The following is a 17811-nucleotide window of genomic DNA, read 5'->3' as shown; positions in this document are numbered from 1 at the left end:
TGGGCGGATCACAAGGTCAGGAGATCAAGACCATCCTGGCTAACACGGTGAAACCCCATCTCTACTAAAAATACAAAAAATTAGCCAGGCATGGTGGCGGGTGCCTGTGGTCCCAGCTACTGGGGAGGCTGAGGCAGGAGAATGGCATGAACCCAGGAGGCGGAGCTTGCAGTGAGCCAAGATCACACCACTGCACTCCAGCCTGGGTGACACAGCAAGACTGTGTCTCAAAAAAAAAAAAAAAAAAAGTATAACTGATATGCTGAAAAAGGAGAAAATGGAATCGTAAAATGCTCAGTGGAAAATAAAGATGGGTACAAAAAACAAGGGCAAAAAGTAGAAAACAATAACAAATACAGTAGGTATTAATCTAGCTATATCAGTAATCACTTTGAACATAGGCTAAATGTACCAATTAAAAGACAAAGATTGCTGGAGTGGACCAAAAAACAAAACCCAACTATATGTTGTCTAAAAGAAACCCAATCTAAATCTAAAAACATATAGATTAAAAGTAGATGGATGGAGGAAAATACAGCATGATAATACTAATCAAAAGAAAGCAGGGGTAGCTATATTAATTTTAGAACAGACTTCAAATCAAGGAGAGTTGTCAGAAATAAAGAGCATTACATAATAATAGAGGGGTCAATTTTTCAAGAAGACCTAAGAATTTTTAATATGTATGCACCTAAAAATAGTATGTCAAATGACATTAAGCAAAAACTAATAGAACTGCAAGAAGAGATAAATGAATCTATTATCATACTTGAAGACTTCAGTACTCACCTATCAGAAATGAACAGATCCAGCTGGCAGAAAATTAGTAAAGGCATAGTTGAACTCAACAGCACCATCAATCAAATGGATATAGTTGATATCTACAGACTAGTTCATCCAACAGCAGTAGAATGCACATTCTTCTCAAGCTCACATGGAACATTCACCAAGACAGACCATGTTCTGGGCCATAAAACACACCTTAACAAATAGAAAAGGATAGAAATCATACAATGCCTGCTGTCAGATTACAATGGGATTAAAGTAGAAATGAATAAGAGAAAGATAAGTGGAAAACCCCAAAATACATGGGGACTAAATAATATGCATCTAGATAACACATGGGACAAGTCAGAGGACTGTCACTACCCAACTTCAAGATTTACAATAAAGCTGAGTCATCAAGACAGTGTGTATTGACAAAAGAACAGACAAATAGATTAAAAGGACACAAAAGAGAGCCCAGGAATAGACCCATATAAATACAGTCAACTTATCTTTGACAAAGAGGCAAAGGCAATACAATGGAGCAGATAGTCTTCTAAACAAACATTGCTAGAACAACTGGACATCCACATGCAAAAAAAAAAAGAACCTAGGCACAGACCTTACACCTTTCACAAAAATTAACTTAAAATGGATCATAGACCTAAATATGAAGTGCAAAACCACAGAACTCCTAGAAGATAACATAGGACAAAACTTAGATGATCTTGGGTATAGCAATGACTTTTTAGATAAAACACCAAAGGCATAATCCAAGCAAGAAATAATAAGATGGACTTCATTAAAATTTAAAACTTCTGCTCTGTGAAAAACAATGTCAAGAGAATGAGAAGACAAGCCACAGACTGGGAAAAAATATTTGCAAAAGACACTGTCATGCAAAATATACAAATAACTCTTAAAAACACTAAGAAAAGAAAAACTCAATTTAAAAATGAGCCAAAGCCCTTTATATATATCTCATCAAAAAATGACAAGCATATTAAAAGGTGCTCCCCATTATTTATCATCAGGAAAATGCAAAATAAAACAATGAGATACCAATACACCATCTATTAGAATGACCAAAATCTAAAATACTGACAACAACAAATGCTGACAATAACATGGAGCGACAAGAATTCTCATTCATCGCTCTTGGGAATGCAACATGGTACAGCCCCTTTGGAAGACAGTCTGGCAGTTTCTCACAAAACTAAACATCCTCTTACCATACAATCTAGCGATTATGTCCCTGGGTATTTACCCAAGTGAATTGAAAACTTATATCCAGTTTTTTAAAACCTGCACACAGATATTTAAAACAGCTTTATTCATAATTGCCAAAACTTGGAAGCAACCAAGACATCTTTCAGTGGGTGGATAGATTAAAAAAAAAACCTGTGGTACATCTAGATAATGGAATATTATTCAGAACTAAAAAGAAATGAGCTATCAAGCCACAAAAAGACATGGAGGAATATTAAATGCCTATTGCTAAGTGAAAGAAGCCAATCTGAAAAGGCTTAAACTATATGATTCCAACTATATTACATTCTGGAACTGGCAAAACTATGAAGACCGTGGAAAGATCAGTGGTTTCCAGATTTTGGGATTAGGGGTAGGGGTGAATAGGCAGAACAAAGGGGAGTGAAATACTCTATATGACTATAATGATAGATACATGTCATTTTACATTTGTCCAAACTCATAAAATGTACAACACCAAGAAAGAACTCTAATGTAAACTATGAACCTTGGGTGATTTTGATGTGTCAATGTAGGTTCAATTGTAACACATGTACCACTCTGGTGAGGGATGTTGACAATGGGAGAGTGTATCCAAGTGTAGGATTAGACAGTATGTGGGACATCTCTGTCTGATATGGTTAGGCTTTGTTTCCCCACCCAAATCTCATCTTGAATTGTAATCCCTAGGTGTTGAGGGAGAGGCCTGGTGGGAGGGGATTGGATCCTGGGAGCAGTTTCCCCCATGCTGTTCTCATGATGGTGAGGGATTTCTCACAAGATCTGAGAGTTTTATAAATGGCAGTTTCCCCTGGTCCCCCGGGCTTCTCTCTCTCTCTCTCTCCTGCCGTCATGTAAGACATGCCTGCTTCCCCTTCTGCCATGATTTTAAGTTTCCTGAGGGTTCCCCCAGCCATGAAGAACTGTGAGTCAATTAAACCTCTTTTCTTTATAATGACCCAGTCTGGGATAGTATCTTCATAGCAGTGTACGAATAAACTAATATATTGTCCCTCCTTCTTAATTTACTGTGAATCTACAACTACCCTAAAAAATCATCTTTTAAAAAAGTTCTTACTGTACCTAATACTGGTACAGTATTAGGTATCATTTACCTAAATTGTAAATTTGCATTGATTTGTGTGATTATTTGATTAATGTGCATCTTCCCCACTAAACAGTAAATTCCAAGATGTTTGTTCACCGTAAGTTAACTAGTGCTCAGCATATAGCAGGGTTTCAGAATTCCTTGAATGACTATACATAAATTTACAAATATAGCAAATGTTTTTAAATTCATTAAACCATTATCTTCAATGCATCTTTCAGGATGATTTGAGAGGAAAAGATAGGAGTGATGCAGGGGAAGAGAAAGAAGCAGCCATTCCTATTTGTTTTCTGCGGTCATTTGGTTAAAGCCTAAGCAACATCTCTAAGTTACAGTGGTTTGATAATAATAAGAGTTTGCATTCCTGCAGCACCTCTCTTCTCCTGTGGTTTGCAGACAGATCTCAGCCTCACTTTGGGGTGACTCTTCTACAAACGATGCTAAAAAGAGATCTTGTCTTGCTACTAACCAAGCCTAATGAGTTTTCTCTGAGAAGGTGCCAGGTCCCCTTCCAAAGTACTTACCCTGTAGCTTTTTATGATCATCTCATTTTCTTAATACAACGGCATGATGTCAAAGGCAACAAAAGCAACCGTCTTTGCATGAACTCTCAAAAGGAGCCATTTAGGGTCCCTGCATCTCTTTTCTCTAGGTAGGCAAAAGGGTTGTGATCCATCCCAGCGGGTGGTGTGGGAGGGGTTGTTTTTACCTAACCTTTATTGAGCACTTACTTTGTGCTGTCTATGCATCCCCTGGTTTAATCAAAACCAGAAAAGGGTCTCTGGGCGTCCAACGTGGGCAGGATGTGATTACCAGCTGGTTGTCAAGGCAACTTAGCCACTGCAGGCCAGGCCTGAGCCAGGGAATAGGGAAGTGGGTCCCCCCCCCCGCCTCCCCTGCAAGCAGATGAAGATTCAATCCCCAGGGCCACCCCTGCTACCCAACACGCTTACCCTCCTGGCTCAGCGAGGGCAGAGTGGGCAGCACCTGCCTGCCCAGGTCCTGCAGGGCACGGGCGATCGTATCCAACATCTCCAATTTCCAGGTGACTCCGTACTGAATCTTCGATGGGTCTCTTCTTTCTTATATGGAATGTGCACAAAAATAATTTTCCCACCCTCCAGCCCCTTCTCCACGGAGCTTTGGATGGGCCTTAAAAATAAGAGTGACGAAAATCTTGAACTTTTTGACTCTTTTTCTTCTTTCTTAAATAAACTTAAACATTGTTTCTCGCCGTCCCTCCCCACTGCTGTGGCTCTCGGGCAGCTCCCACAGCAAGAGCCGCAGGAACTGCTGTCCGGCACCGAGTGAGAGTGTGCAGACCCGCGCCCTCCTGACCAACGAGAGACCCAATGAGGGGTGAGCTGCAGCCTCGAGGAAGGGAGGGGCACCAGGAAGAATAGGCCCGGCAGGGGGAAGGGCGCGTTGCTGGGACGCGAGAAAGGCTCGCTCGGTTGCTAAGGCGTCAAGGCTGGGATTCGACCTCACCCCCTTAGATGGGCGGCTTCCAGGTTGCCCAGGTGATTCAGAAGCTCGAGGCAGCGAAGTTGGAAGTAACTTAAATATAAGTAAATAATGGGTTTTTACTTCTCTGACCCCGGGCAGCGAAGAAACGTGGTTAGAGTGGTAGTTTTTGTACCTTGGACAAACCTAGGAATGCCTTTTGCCCAGAGAGATGGATATTTGAGTCTCCAGATCTGTTTGAGAGTTTGAGTTTGAGCTGGAATTTGTTTCTTGGTTTGCTTTTCCCTGGGCTCTCTTCCTAGGAATTGGAGAGCTGGAGAAGTGGGGAGGAGGGAATTGACTTTTTTTAAACTACAGTCATTTCCCCCTTTTCTCTACATGTCACCAATCTCATCCTGAAGAATTGCGTGCATGCTCTCCCCTCTGCTGGTAATTATCACAAGCTGAACATACCTATGCAAAACCCATCCAGGTCAAAAAATAGAATGCTAGCACATTGCACAGATGAGCACCTCATTACCCCTCCAGTCATTAGCCAACACATACTGCAGATTCATTTTGCCTGTTGAATCTTTGGAATCATATAGTATGTATTCTTTTCTGTCTGGCTCTATTCAAATTCACATTATGTTTATGAGGTTCATCCATAGTTTCTATGGTAATAATTTCTTCATTTACACTGTGGCGTATTATTCCTTTTTATGAGTATGGCACAATTTATGCATTCCACTGTTGAAGGGCATTTGCGTTGTTTCCCTTTGAGGCTACTGGGAATAAGCCTGCTGCAAACAGTCTCACAGAACACTTTTGACAGATACATGTACTCATTTCTGATGTGTATATAACTAGGAGTAGATTCATGGGTCATGAGAAATGCATATGATCAATTTTAATAGATAATGCCAGCTAATTTTTAGTGGCAATATCAGCATTATTGTTCCACATTAAGATAATGGAATTATAAAAATAATTGTTTTACAATACATTAGATTTTGAATTAAATATAGTGATACTTTTAATCTCTAGAAAAGCTGTCTTCAGTTCCAGAAGATGGGGGTGGATGCTAATTATTAGTGAATTGTAGATGGCTAAAGGAAGCTGTAAAAAGAATAAGGACAAAGACTTTTCTTCCCAGGTTTTATTTTCCTTTTGTCAAAGGTCTCTTGACAAAAGAGGCTGTGTAGATACACGTAACCCTGTGTTGACTAGAAACTTTTAATGAGCTATAAATATTATATATCCTGAAAATACATACTTTTCAGTTGCTATTAAAACTCAGGCAAACTATGTACTTCCACTGCTACAAATTTGGATATATTTGGATATAAAATTGGATGTATTAGCATGATACATACAAAGATATATGTATATGCAACATTGTTTATAATGTTAATTCTTAGAATTAGCCTAAGATGACCATCATAGGAAACTGGTTAAATTGTGAATACATACATTGGAATACATTTCAAGAGTTTACTTAAAAGGAAACTGCACATTTACGTGCTGATGTTGAAAAAGTTTCAAAATATAGTAAGTAAAAACCAGTAGCAGCATAGTATTTTATATAATGTAATCCTGTTTCCTTCAAATATAAGTATATAAGTATGCATACGTATTCATATATATTTTTGTAAACATATGGGATATTTGAGGAAAGATACATACACAAAAATATTAACAGTGGAATTTTGGATCAGGCAAAATTTTGTATGGTGGAGGAGGCATTCCAAGAACTTTCATATTCACTTTTCTCCTTTATTTACTGTTTAACAAGAGCATGAATTACTTTATAATATTTAAGATAATTTATCAAAGAGAGGAAGAGAGAGAGGTACAGGTAGAGTGTAGGGATTTATGCAAACACTGAAGGAAACAAACAGGGCCAAAATGTTCCCAAGTATTTCAATGTACATTTACTTTTCTGCAAGCTCCAACTTGCCTTGCAAAACCCACATTGAATGGGCAGTCATTTTTACCCAAGCCCCAAGGCACACACAATATTAAGTGGCTTATATTAAAGGCAACTTGGAAAAAAAACTATTGAAAAAGAAAACATAAATCTCATTATACAACACCAGAATAGAAATTTGCAATAAATAATTTAACCACATCTATTGAGTACCTAATTTGTGCCAAGCACTTTGCTAGTTGCTAAAAGGAATACAGACACTTAACCAGAAAACCCCTACAGATAAGAAGTTCACAATTCATTTTTCACCATTTTAACAAATATTTATTGCAGGAGGTTCTAAAATCAGGATTGGGTTTCAAAGTTAAAGTGTAAATTGAAAATTGGATGTGGGAAAACTACTCCAGGAATCCCTTCTTAGGAAGGGACCATATCAGAGACCCACATATGCCATCTCTCAGTTTATAGACCCAATGCAGTCTTTCTCTCCTCACACTGGAGCAGATCACTTTCTTCAGGAGAGATGTAATGAAACAGTTGGCTAGAGTTTAGGAAAGCAGTCTTATTCTAAAAATTCAACCAAATAGAATTGTATGTACTCAACACTGTGCCATGCTTACACTATGATACACACTCATGAACTGAGACAGATTGAAAATATAGCAGATGTATATCTTCTGTCCCTTGCTTACTCAAGGATTTATGCAGAAACAGACTTGCGGTAGCTTCATAGAGTGTGAACTTAGCCAAGATAGAACTACATTTTCCAGAATTCCCTTTCCTATATGATTCTAGGTTAGGGTTAGTCAAAAGAGAATGCGTGTGAGATTTGGAAAGCAGAAGTAAAGCAGCAGCCATGTGATCTGAAGCCCTAAAGGTCATCGTAGGGCCAGGCACTGACCTGCTGGCTCACCGTGTAGGCATGGGCCAGCAGCCTGGCCTGCAGCTCTGCAGCTCCTGCCAGATCTCCTCATTCTGCTTCTCTCAATCTTAGACCAGGTACATGTGCAGCAGTGTTGCCAAAGGCACTACCTAATCCTATAAGTCCCTCACATCACTGAGGTTGGACACAAGGAAATACAGATGCAGGTTGCAATTTGTCCTCACAGGATCTAGTTTGCCTGTGTGTAACCGCCCAATGGGTTCTTCTTGCCTACTGCCCAAATGAAGTTGATTTATCAAGATGGGGGAATTGCAATAGAGAAAGAGTTTAATACAGGCAGAGCTGGCTAAATGGAAGACTGGAGTCTTATTATTACTCAGATCAGCCTCCTTGAAAATTCAGAGGCTAGGGTTTTTTAGTTTGGTGGAAAAGGAGCTAGGGAATGGGGAATGCCGATTGGTTGGGTCAAGTGATGAAATCATAGGAAGTTGAAGCTGTCGTTTTGTGCTGAGTCAGTTCCTGGTGGAGGCCACAAGACCAGATGAGCCAGTTTTTCTGTCTGGAATGTGCCAGCTAATCCATCAGAATGCTGGGTCAGAAAAATTGGCTCAAACACCAATCTTAGGTTTTACAATAGTAATGTTATCTATAGGGGCAATTGGGGAAGTTAGCAATCTTGTGGCCTCTGGCTGCATGACTCCTAGGCCATGGTTTCTGAGCTTGTGGCTAATTTGTTGGTTTTACAAAGACCAATCTTGTCCCCATGCAAGGAGGGAGTTTGTTTCAGGGAGGGGCTGTTATCATCTTCGTTTCAAAGTTAAACTATAAATTCCTCCCAAAGTTAGTTCAGCCTATGCCCGGGAACGAACAAGGGCAGCTTGGAGGTTAGAAGCAAGATGGAGTTCATTAGGACAGATTTCTTTTACTGCCATAATTTTCCTATGTCAGATTTTTCTCAGTGTCATAATTTTTGCAAAGGCGGTTTCACTTGTAGGTTCCAGATTGTTCTCACCAGTTCCAATCTTTCCTTATTCTTCCCCATTTCATGACCATCTTTTCTTCCTATTAGCCTTGCCGTCTTTAGGCCCTACACCAGACACAGAGGCCAACACCAGACTGAGATGACTTAACCAGCTCTTACAACTATGTAAGGGCTAGTGCTCATAATAAATTTTATATTTTCTATCACTCTTACAGGTTCTGCTTCTCTGATTGAACCTGAATGATACAGAACTGGTAGATAAAACTAAAGTATTTCAATTTAAAGTATTCTCTTTAAGTTTTACTTAGACTTGAATTCACATAAATTATGTATTTGTGCACTGCAACTGTATTGTAAAGATTTATCTTAGTCTGTTTTGTGTTGTTGTAAAGGACTACCGGAGAGACTGAGTATTATAAAGAAAACATATTTATTTGGTTCACAGTTAAGAATGGCTGGAAGGTTCAAGATTGGGTATCTGCATCTGGTGGGGGCCTCAGGCTGCTTCCATTCATGGCAAAAGGCCAAGGCAAAGGGGAGCCAGCTGTGCAGAGATCACTTGGTGACAGAGGAAACAAAAGACGGGTAAGGGAGATGCCAGGCTCTTTTTAACAGCCAGCTCTGAGGAATTAATAGAGTGAGCACTCACTCCCTACCGAGGGAGGTCATATATCTATTCATGGGTTTCGCCCCCATGACCAAAACACCTCCCATTAAGCCTCATCTCCAATATTGGGCCAGGATCAAATTTCAGCATGAGGTTTGGAGGGGACATCAAACCGTAGCATATGTTAAATGTCATGTTTGAGGCATGAAGACAGTGTAATGGGAATTCAAGGGGAGGAAGATTATATCTCTGTTAGGCCATTCTTGCATGGCTATAAAGAAATACCTGAGACTGTGTAATTTATTTTAAAAAGAGGTTTAATTGGCTCATGTTTCTGCAGGCTGTACAAGCATGGTGCTGGCATCTGCCCAGCTTCTGGGGACGCCTCAGGGAGCTTTTACTCATAGTGGAAGGCAAAGCAAGAGTAGGCTTATCACATGGCGAAAGCAGGAGCAAGAGAGAGAGTGGGTGGGGGAAGGTGCCACACACTTAAACAACCAGATTTCGCAAGAACTCATTCACTACCATGAGGATGGCACCAAGCTATGACGGATCCACCCCCATGATCCAAATGCTGTCTGCCAGGCCCCACCTTCAACACGGGGATTACAATTCAATGTGAGATTTGGCAGGGACAGATATTAAAACTATATCCGCTTCTAACTGGGATGATTGGCCTGAATGCTAAACAAAGAAGCTTGAATTGTATTTGGAAGGTGTGGATAGTTCCTGAAGGCCTTGAATAAGAGAATGACCTAATCACCACTATATTCTTCTGTATTACATTAAAAAGAAGTTTGAATTTCATTACATGTTATAAGTAATCCATATGTCAGATAACAACTAATCAGAGAAATTTCTCAGAGAGATAGGGAAAAGCTACCAAATAACTAAAAGGATAACCACAGGAAGGCTGGCTACAGAATGATTAATGTGGTTGAGTGACAGCCATTTAGAAGCTTTTGACAGATGAAACTGCAAAGATGCATTCATTTTCTTACAATACAAATGAAAAAAAGTAAATTAACTAAGGTGATAAATGAGATTACCTTGACATTAAGCTGTGGAATGATCTCCCAAAGAAAAAATATAGAAAACTCATCAAGTCAGACTATTTGAAAATAGACCATTTCAAGTAGGAGTTAACACACTATCGTTATTCTACCTGGACTCTTTGCAGAATAAAAGTCATACAATAGGGCTTTCTTATGTTTAATAGATGTTGTCTCAATAAATAATAAATATGATAATAATACCCATGTATATAACATTATCTATTTATGATTAGAAGAGAAAGTTAATATTTAAGCTGTACTCATCTGACCTACACCTCTTATAAGCATTTTGCACCTTTTTTCCATTTCACTTAAGCTAAAGTGAGGAATTTGGCATTTGGAAATCTGAGCTCAAGTCTAGTATTAACATAAATAGGCTTGTGTTTATAACTGAATAAAATCTTAATATTTCTGAGCCTGTTGTTAAAATAGTAATAATGACTGTAAATGTTAACAGAGTATATCCCAGTAAACTTAAAGAAATAATGATAAAAGTAAAAATAGGAAAAAAAGCTCTTTGGCTTCCAAAAATTCTAAACCTGCAGATTCTTGCCCCATTTTACCATAAGATTATACCACTTTACATAGGCAAAACCAAATGTATATTCTATAAACAAAAGAATACCTCGACTATTTTTTAAAATGGAGACTACTGATAAATAAATTTTGAAAAATTGTAAAATAAGTGACTTTAGGCAATGTATGGTAAGTTGGTCAGCCAATTCACTTCACACAATATACAAAAATTAACTTAAAATAGTTCATAGACCTAAATCTAAAAGTAAAAGACATAAAAGTTCTAGAATAAAACATAAGAGAAAAATCTTGTGATCTTGAGGTTAAGCAAATATTTAAGATAAAAAGCATTAATCCTAAAAGTTAAAAACTTGATAAGTTGGACTTTATCAAAATTTAAAACTTTTGCTCTTTAAAGGCATCATTAAGAAATGAAAAGTCACAGAATAGTAGAAAATATTCACACTACAAATACCTGACAACTGGTATGTAAAATGTATTTTTAAAATCTCCCAAAGCTCAATAAAAAGAAGATAATTCAATTTCTTTAATGGACAAAATATTTGAACATACATTTTACAAAAGCAGATGTATAAATGGTCAGTAAGGAGATGGAAAGGTTTGCAACATGGTTAGTCATTAGGAAAACACATATTAAAACTACAATGAGACAACACTACATTAGGATGGCTACAATTAAAAAGACTGATAATACCAAATGTTAGTGAAGATGTGGAACAATTGGAGCTTATACTCTCAAGGTGTGAATGTAAAGTAGTTCAAAAAACTGGCATTTTCTTATAAAGTTAAACATACACCTACCATATGACCAGCCATCCTAGCTCTAAGCATTCAACCTATAGAAATAAAAAATATGTGTTCACACAAAGTGTTAAATGCAAATATTCATAGCAGCCTTATTCACAGTAGCCAAAAATGTAAAACAGCCCATGTGTCCATCAAATGGAAAATGGATAAACAAGTCGTAGTATATCCATACAAAGTAACACTACTTAGTAATAAAAAGGAATGAACTACTGACATAGGTAATAACATGGATGAACCTCAGAATCATCATGCTGGCTGATAAAAACAAGACACAAAGAATACATACTGTGTGGTTTCATTTATATAAATTGTAGAAAATGCAAACTAATTTATAGTGAGTCCAGCAAATCAGTGATTGCTGGGGCCAGGATCAGAAGGAGAAATGAACTGCAAAGGGGGCATGGGAAATATTTTGGGGTGTAATGGATATATTCTGTATCTTGAATGTGGTAGTGATTTCACAGGAGTCTACAGCTGTCAAAATTCATCAAAGTGTGCACTCTAAATGGGTGCAGCTTATTGTATGTATCCTGATGAGGATTTTTTTTTAAGAAGAAACCCAGAATTCTAGGAAAGCAAACTTAAAAGCTTAATAAATGCAAACTTAAATAAAATTTAGTTAATTCATAAGTTGACTAAAAAGTAAAGAACTTACTTGAGGATTTTAACAGTAGACAGAAAACAACATATGTCAAGAAGAATGAACTTAGTGAAATTATCCAAATTGAACCTCAAAAAGGAAGAAGGTAAAAAGAACCTCACACAGTAAGAAATGTGAAATATATGAAGTTCCAGGAAGAGAAGACAGAATAAGAAAGAAGTAATCATTTGAGAAAAATGGCTGATAATTTTCCAAATTGATGAAAAGTATTAACAAAATCTTCAAGAAGCTTAGCAAGTCCCAAATAGGATAAATACAATGGAAATGACACATAGGTACATAAAAGTCAAACTTATTAAACCAAATATTTAAAAAAATAACCTTAAAAGCAACTAGAGAAAGAAGACAATCACAAGAAATGCCACTGACATCATAATTAAAACATCAAAGTGCAAGACTGTATGTAATGATAACTTTAAAGTACTGAAAGAAAAAACTGTCAAACTTGTACTTTATACTCAGGAAAAAATATTTTTCCAAGTCAAGAACAAAGTTTTAAAAATTTATCAGGCAAATAAAATCTAAGAAAAAAGCCGAGGATGTTCTCCAGATTGAAGGAAAATGATCCCAGATAGAATATGAAAGTGGAAAAAAGAATGAACAGCTCTAGGGAAGTTAAATTAATAGATAAAAATAAAACAAAATTGGCTATTGAAAGCAATAATAATAACTATATCATCCAAAGTTTTAACATGTAGAAATAAAATATATAACAAGAAAATCAGAATAAGGCATCAGGCAACAAAGGAATCGCTGAGAGATGGGAAATACATGAGGTAAATCCTACAATTGCCCCAGCTTACTGCCTGGAGAAAATTTTCAGGCTGCAATGCAGGGATGGGTGAAAAGCACAAACCCACAGAGAGAGAGAAAGAGAGAGAGAGAAAGTTCCAGAGATCTTCAGAGGGTCCCCTAAAGTATTCAGTTGAGTACTGATTTGTACATGCATGTGAGAAAGCTACCCATGGCCAGAGAAAAGAACTATCCAAAAGAATCAGAGGGAACAGTGTCCATAGATCACAGAGACCCAGGAAAAGTACCTTTTCCCAACAGCCAAAGTAGAAAACCTCATAATTCAGGGGGTGTTAGGTAGGAGTACAAATAGTCTTGGCTCAGTAGTGGGGAAAATTAACCTTAGACTAAATACTGCTTCATTTCTTCCCAATAAAGCTAGAAGGAAGACCTAAAACTTCCTCTTAGCCAACCTGTTTTAAAGTAACTTAACTGCATCCCAAAAGCAAGTTCAGTAATATTTACAGGAATACAAAAGTATCAAGAACCAAACAAGGTAAAATTCATAATGTCTGATCCAACAGAAAATTACCAGGCATGCAAAGAAGCAAGAAAGTATGATCCATAATGAGGAAAAAAAATCATTCAATTTAAAAGTGACCCAGAAATGACACAAATAATAGAATTAGTAGACAAGAACATTAAAACAGTTATTAGTAGTTAATATGTTTGAGAAGCAAAAATAAAAGATTAAACATGTTAAGTAGCAACATTGGAGATATTAAAAACAAAGAACTTCCAGAGATTAAAACTACAATGCTTGAGATGAAAAAAATACATTGGATGGGATTAGTGTCAGAAGAAAGGTTGGTGAACTTAAAGACATAGTAAAAAAAATCCATAATGAACTACAGAGAGAAAAACTACTGAAAAAAAAAGAACAGAATATCAGTTACCTGTGGGACAACTATAAGAAGACAAATACAGGCCAGGCACAGTGGCTCACGCCTGCAATCCCAGGACTTTGGGAGGCCGAGGTGGGTGGATCACGAGGTCAGGAGTTTGAGACTAGCCTTGTCAACATGGTGAAACCCCGTCTCTACCAAAAATACAAAAATTAGCCGTGCACCGTGTGGTGGTGTGCACCTGTAATCCCAGCTGCTTGGGAGGCTGAGGCAGGAGAATCGCTTGAACCTGGGAGGTGGAGGTTGCAGTGAACCAAGATCACGCCATTGCACTCCAGCCTGGGCAATAGAGTGAGACTCCATCTCAAAAAAAAAAAAAAAAAAGACAAATGTACATACATTTCAAGTCCCTGCATGAGGAAAGAAACTTGCAGACAGAAAAAGAATTTAAAGAAATAATTACCAAAATTTTTCACAAGATAGATGGTGATAAATATGTATACTATAAACCCTGTAGTTAACAACTAAAGTAATACAACAAAGACTTAGAGCAAGTAAGCCAACAAAGAAGATAAAATGAAGTCATAAAAATATACTCAGTTCAAAACAAGACAGAAAAAGAGGACAAAGGGAGCAAAAACCAGATAAGACAAATAAAAAACAAATAGCAAGATGGTAGATTTAAACCCAATCATATCAATGTTAATAATATATAAATTGCCTAAGTGTTACATAAATGGTCTCATAAATGGTCTAAATACCCCAAATAAAAGTCAGAGGTTGTTGAATTGGTTAAAATGCATAACATAACTATATACTGCCTACAAGAAATACATTTTAAATATAAATAAATGGATTAAAACTCAAGGGGTGATAACAAATATACCATGCTGACATTAACCAACAGAAAACTGGCGTGGCTATATTAATATCAGACAAATTAGACTTCAGAGCAAAGAATGTTACCAGAGATAAAGAGTGTCATTTCATAATAAAAAAAGGTTTCAGTTCATCAAGAAAACATAAAAATTATAAACATTTATTCTCCTAATAACTGAGCCTCAAAATACATAAAGTAAAATCTAATAAGGATAAGTTTGAAGATGAACAATTTTTTTTTTTTGAGACGGAGTCTTGCTGTGCAGGACTCCAGGCTGGAGTGCAGTGGCGTGATCTCGGCTTGCTGCAACCTCCACCCCCCAGGTTCAAGTGATTCTCCTGCCTCAGCCTGCCGAGTATGTAGGACTACAGGTGCGTGCCACCACACTCAGCTAATTTTTTGTATTTTTAGTAGAGATGGGGTTTCACCATGTTAGCCAGGATGGTCTTGATCTCCTGACCTCGTGATCTGTCTGCCTCAGCCTCCCAAAGTGCTGGGATTACAGGTGTGAGCCACGGCACCTGGCCAAACCATTTTTAACTTTCTTTTTTTTTTTTTGAGACAGAGTCTCGCTCTGTCTCCCAGGATGGAGTGCTGTGGCACAATCTCAGCTCACTGCAACCTCTGCCTCCTGGGTTACAGTGATTCTCCTGCCTCAGCTTCCTGAGTAGCTGGAAACACAGGCATGCACCACCACGTCCAGCTAATTTTTATATTTTTAGTACAGATGGGGTTTCACCATATTGACCAGGCTGGTCTCAAACTCCTGACCTCAAGTGATCTGCCTGCTTCTGTCTCCCAAAGTGTTGGGATTACAAGTGTGAGCCACTGCACCTGACAGTTTTTAGCTTTCTTAATGCAAAGACATATCTATAGCTTATTATTTTATATAAACTTTATATTTATTAAGATATAATAATAACTTTTATCTTGACCAAGGAAATGAGCCATTGAAAATGACTAAGTTGACCAGGCACAGTGGCTCACACCTGTAATCCCAGCACTTTGGGAGGTTGAGAAGGGTGGATCACTGGAGGTCAGGAGTTCGAGACTAGCCTGGCCAACATGGCGAAACCCCATCTCTACTAAAAATATAAAAATTAGCCAGTCATGGTAGCTCACGCCTGTAATCCCAGCTACTTGGGAGGCTGAGGCAGGAGAATTGCTTGAACCCAGGAGGCAGAGGTTGCAGTGAGCCAACATTGTGCCACCGCACTCCAGCCTGGGTGACAGAGCAAGACTCTGTCTCAAAAAAAGAGAAAATGACTAATTTTTCTTTTTGGAGGGGGATGAGTTCGTTTTTTTTTTTATTATTTTTTATTTTATTATACTTTAAGTTCTAGGGTACATGTGCACAATGTGCAGGTTTGTTACATATTTATACATATGCCATGTTGGTGTGCTGCACCCATTAACTCTTCATTTACATTAGGTATTTCTCCTAATTCTATCCCTCCCCGCTGCCCCTACCCCACGACAGTCCCCAGTGTTTGATGTTCCCCAGCCTGTGTCCAAGTGTTCTCATTGTTGTATTCCCACCTATGAGTGAGAACATGCGGTGTTTGGTTTTCTGTCCTTGTGATAGTTTGCTGAGAATGATGGTTTCCAGCTTCATCCATGTCCCTGCAAAGGACATGAACTCATCCTTTTTTGTGGCTGCATAGTATTCCATGGTGTATATATACCACATTTTCTTAATCCAGTCTATCATTGATGGACATTTGGGTTGGTTCCAAGTTTTTGCTATTGTGAATAGTGCCGCAAAAACATACATGTGCATGTGTCTTTATAGTAGCATGATTTATAATCCTTTGGGTATATACTCAGTAATGGCATCGCTGGGTCAAATGGTATTTCTAGTTCTAGATCCTTGAGGAATCGCCACACTGTCTTCCACAATGTTTGAACTAGTTTACAGTCCCACCAACAGTGTAAAAGTGTTCCTATTTCTCCACATTCTCTCCAGCACCTGTTTTTTCCTGACTTTTTAACGATCGCCATTCTAACTGGTGTGAGATGGTATCTCATTGTGATTTTGATTTGCATTTCTCTGATGGCCAGTGATGATGAGCATTTTTTACTGTGTCTGTTGGCTGCGTAAATGTCTTCTTTTGAGAAATGTCTGTTCATATCCTTCACTCACTATTTGATGGGCTGTTTGATTTTTTTCTTGTAAATTTGTTTAAGTTCTTTGTAGATTCTGGACATTAGCCCTTTGTGAGATGGGTAGATTGCAAAAATTTTCTCCTATTCAGTAGGTTGCCTGTTCACTCTGATGGTAGTTTCTTTTGCTGTGCAGAACCTCTTTGGTTTAATTAGATCCCATTTGTCAATTTTGGCTTTTGTTACCATTGCTTTTGGTGTTTTAGTCATGAATTCCTTGCCCATGCCTATGTCCTGAATGGTATTGCATAGGTTTTCTTCTAGGGGTTTTATGGTTTTAGGTCTAACATTTAAGTTTTTAATCCATCTTGAATTAATTTTTGTATAAGGTGTAAGGAAGGGATCCAGTTTCAGCTTTCTACATATGGCTAGCCAGTTTTCCCAGCACCATTTATTAAATAGGGAATCCTTTCCCCATTTCTTGCTTTTGTCAGGTTTGTCAAAGAACAGATGGTTGTAGATGTGTGGTATTATTTCTGAGGGCTCTGTTCTGTTCCATTGGTCTATATCTCTGTTTTGGTTCCAGTACCATGCTGTTTTGGTTACGGTAGCCTTGTAGTACAGTTTGAAGTCAGATAGCGTAATGCCTCCAGCTTTGTTCTTTTTGCTTAGGATTGTCTTGGCAATGCAGGTTCTTTTTTGGTTCCATATGAACTTTAAAGTGGTTTTTTCCAATTTTGTGAAGAAAGTCATTGGTAGCTTGATGGGGATGGCATTGAATCTATAAATTATCTTGGGCAGTATGGCCATTTTCATGATATTGATTCTTCATACCCATGAGCATGGAATGTTCTTCCATTTGCTTGTGTCCTCTTTTATTTCGTTGAGCAGTGGTTTGTAGTTCTCCTTGAAGAGGTCCTTCACATCTCTTGTAAGTTGGATTCCTAGATATTTTATTCTCTTTGAAGCAATTGTGAATGGGAGTTCATTCATAATTTGGCTCTCTGTTTGTCTGTTATTGATGTATAGGAATGCTTGCGATTTTTGCACATTTTGTATCCTGAGATTTTGCTGAAGTTGCTTATCAGCTTAAGGAAATTTTGGGCTGAGACGATGGGGTTTTCTAAATATGCAGTGTCATCTGCAAACAGGGACAATTTGACTT

At 38.0% G+C, this 17811-nt stretch overlaps 1 protein-coding gene and 1 long non-coding RNA gene across 3 annotated transcripts in view; one reads left to right on the top strand and one right to left on the bottom strand.

The window, feature by feature from the left end:
* The window catches only part of CCDC81 (coiled-coil domain containing 81), a 60409-nt gene extending 43746 nt beyond the window's left edge, over window positions 1-16663 (bottom strand). Inside the window, exon 1 of one of the 2 annotated variants that reach the window (XM_003832979.5) lies at window positions 4075-16663. In XM_003832979.5, the coding sequence (XP_003833027.4) occupies window positions 4075-4153 (79 nt within the window). In that variant the 5' untranslated portion in view covers window positions 4154-16663. Of the gene's footprint in view, window positions 1-789; window positions 3137-4074 lie in introns of those variants that run through there. The other variant, XM_055093834.2, reaches the window with a different exon arrangement.
* Window positions 1-17811, top strand: part of LOC117974986 (uncharacterized) — a 66106-nt gene that overhangs the window by 8635 nt on the left and 39660 nt on the right. The window lies entirely within an intron of this gene.

The sequence above is a fragment of the Pan paniscus genome, chromosome 9 (assembly GCF_029289425.2).
Source record: "Pan paniscus chromosome 9, NHGRI_mPanPan1-v2.0_pri, whole genome shotgun sequence".
NCBI lineage: Eukaryota > Metazoa > Chordata > Mammalia > Primates > Hominidae > Pan > Pan paniscus.
The sequence above is the reverse complement of the archived record's forward strand: the minus strand, read 5'-3'. Positions and strand labels throughout refer to the sequence as shown.